Source organism: Zingiber officinale, chromosome 8B (assembly GCF_018446385.1).
Source record: "Zingiber officinale cultivar Zhangliang chromosome 8B, Zo_v1.1, whole genome shotgun sequence".
Taxonomy (NCBI): Eukaryota; Viridiplantae; Streptophyta; class Magnoliopsida; order Zingiberales; family Zingiberaceae; genus Zingiber; species Zingiber officinale.
Window position 1 is genome coordinate 17602856 of NC_056001.1, and position 2294 is coordinate 17605149.

Here is a 2294-nt window from a genome sequence, read left to right on the forward strand (position 1 = left end):
GAAAAAAAAATCCCTTAGTCCATCTTAACTAACGCAATGAAAATGGTAGATTTAGACTAAGCTCCGAGTATCCAAATTCCACGTTAAAATCCACCGACGTTGGATATAATCTACTATAAATAATAAAAAAAAAATAGTGTTTACAACAAAATATTCCTATACAATATTGCATATGAGACTAATTCTGATCTGGCACAACAAAAACAGTTAAATTAAATTAAATTAAATCTGAATATATAATTGATAGAAAATTCTCCATATCCAATTTACTATATATTATGTCATGGAAGTGTGACGACTTCACCTTAGGCAAAAATCTATTAAAATTTGAAGAGGTTTATAGGCCACTAAGATAATATATAGCCCAAAATCACTAACCCTGTATCTAAGCAAGAGTGGAAGCCCACTTTCACTAATGCATTCCATTTCCCTCCAAAAAAAAAGAAAGGCCTGTCGCTGATTCGCTTCTGTTGAATGATTGCAGCCGCCACAGCTCCTCCTCCTCCTCAATGGTAGTAAGCATTCACATATCTGCAGTTTTTCCGGACTTCCCCTTCGCCGCCGGTGAGCACGTTGATGGTCCCCATCTTTATGATCGAGCTGACGTAGTGCCGGAAGAAGAGCCTCTGGTCTTGGGCGTAAGCCCACACCAGTCTCGCGATCGCCTCCTCCTCGGCGTACGCCGCCGACGCCAGCTCGTCGTCACTCTGCAGCAAGGCGTGTCCCCGGATGAGGTTGCGGTAGTACTGGTTGTCGAACCGCCGCGACGTCTTGGAATCGAGCGGCACGAGCACGCCGTCCCTCCCCGTCGGCGGGCACACCGACCTCAAACTCCGGAAGAAGTCGGCGTACCTGCGGTGGTGGTCGTACGCCTCGAATGGCTCCACTGGATCCTGCCCGTAGATCCTCCCTTTGAAGCTCACGCACCGCGACCTCCCTATCGTATGACTCCCTGCACCACCCATCCACCAAACTTCGTCGATCGGCAATATAATTGTCCGTTCCTATAATTTTTTCATAATTAATCGGCACCTGAAAGGCTGACCAAGTCCACGACGTCGAGGCCATGGCTCTGGAAGTTGGAGATAAGCATATCGAGCGTGAAATTTGGAGCAGGAATCATCTTGTTGGCCTCGCTCAAGCTCGCTTTCAGAGAATCCTTTCTCCCCAAATACACCTTCCATGTCGGTCCACCCCTCTGCACAGTTCGGACTCGATCCATTAGATTTAGGTACAACCGGTTGATCGATCAGTTTGAGCTCGTTTGAGCGGAATCCTCACCAGGTGGACCGCGTCCCTCGCAGCCATGGCGAGGATATCGGCGCAGGACACTGTCGATGGGCAGGCCGCCTCCAGCAGGCCCTTGATCAAGTCTATCACCTCGAATCCGCGCAGAGAGTTTTTGTTCGGCCCGGCGTTTTTCTCGCTGACTATGCCGTCGGTATCGTCCAGTAGAACCGACGCATCGCATCCCTAAAACATTCAAAGAAATTAAAACAACCCGATCGATCGACTAATTACCGCTCACTTCAGAAAGTAGAACTCCGAATGGTTCGAGGCACAAACCAGGACGAAGCAGTCGTGGAAATGGAGGCGGAGAAGCGAAGCGGCCATTCGCGGATCTCTGTAGACCACCGCCTCGACTGTCTGCTTCACGATGAGCTCCGCGAGGGGGCATGTGCCGTCGTAGTAGTACGGGGAGAGTGGAACGTCGTCGACCTCTGCTCGGACACAGAGCGAGGCGAGGAGGAGCACGGAGGCCAACAGCTTCGGCGTACTCAGGGAATCCATCAATTCCTTGGATGAATCTTTTCGACGAAAATAGTAAATATATCTGCAATCTTGGGAATGTTTGGGCATGCTCATTCCCCAACCACCGTCACTGAGCTAGACAACAGAGGGTGTACCTACCTCAACCAACTTCACCGTGGGTGTGTGCAGAAGTGCAGGTGCAACAAACAACTGGATATTGCTTGTCAATCGTAACAAGTAAAACTTATAAACAAGATTTAGCAAACGGAGAATTCTTTGGTTGGAGTAGGACAAATATATCAGATGACGTGAGACTATTAGCAACTGGATATTGCTTTACCATTCCACTCTTTGGGAAGCTATTCGCCAAGCCTGGTTGGTTTGCTCGGGATGGCTGCAGCGTCCACGCCCGGGCTGCAAGACTGCAAGATGCCGCCAGAATTCTCTTAAATTTTGATAGTCTGTGCAACTTTTTTAGACAAAATTATCACCAATCTCTCCGTTACATTTGTATCAGTAATTGTTCGTGCAAAGAGGCAATT

The 2294-nt window shown here is 48.3% G+C and overlaps 1 protein-coding gene across 1 annotated transcript; it reads right to left on the reverse strand.

Moving 5' to 3' along the window:
* Positions 1-212: 212 nt before the first annotated feature.
* LOC122015817 (peroxidase 20-like) lies at positions 213-1825 on the reverse strand. The gene is made up of 4 exons (XM_042572872.1): positions 1567-1825; positions 1282-1473; positions 1033-1198; positions 213-952 (listed from the first exon to the last, which is right to left on the reverse strand). Exons 1-4 carry the CDS (start codon positions 1789-1791, stop codon positions 507-509), a joined length of 1029 nt encoding a protein of 342 aa, XP_042428806.1. The 5' UTR covers positions 1792-1825; the 3' UTR covers positions 213-506.
* Positions 1826-2294: the final 469 nt, after the last annotated feature.

What these genes read in the sequence shown, in the direction of transcription:
- LOC122015817 (XM_042572872.1), bottom strand. Translation starts at nt 1,791, where the DNA reads ATGGATTCCCTGAGTACGCCGAAGCTGTTGGCCTCCGTGCTCCTCCTC. An exon ending in CGAGGGACGCGGTCCACCTG is followed by an intron (nt 1,199 to 1,281) that starts GTGAGGATTCCG and finishes CGAACTGTGCAG; the next exon opens with AGGGGTGGACCGACATGGAA. An exon ending in GGACTTGGTCAGCCTTTCAG is followed by an intron (nt 953 to 1,032) that starts GTGCCGATTAAT and finishes TGGGTGGTGCAG; the next exon opens with GGAGTCATACGATAGGGAGG.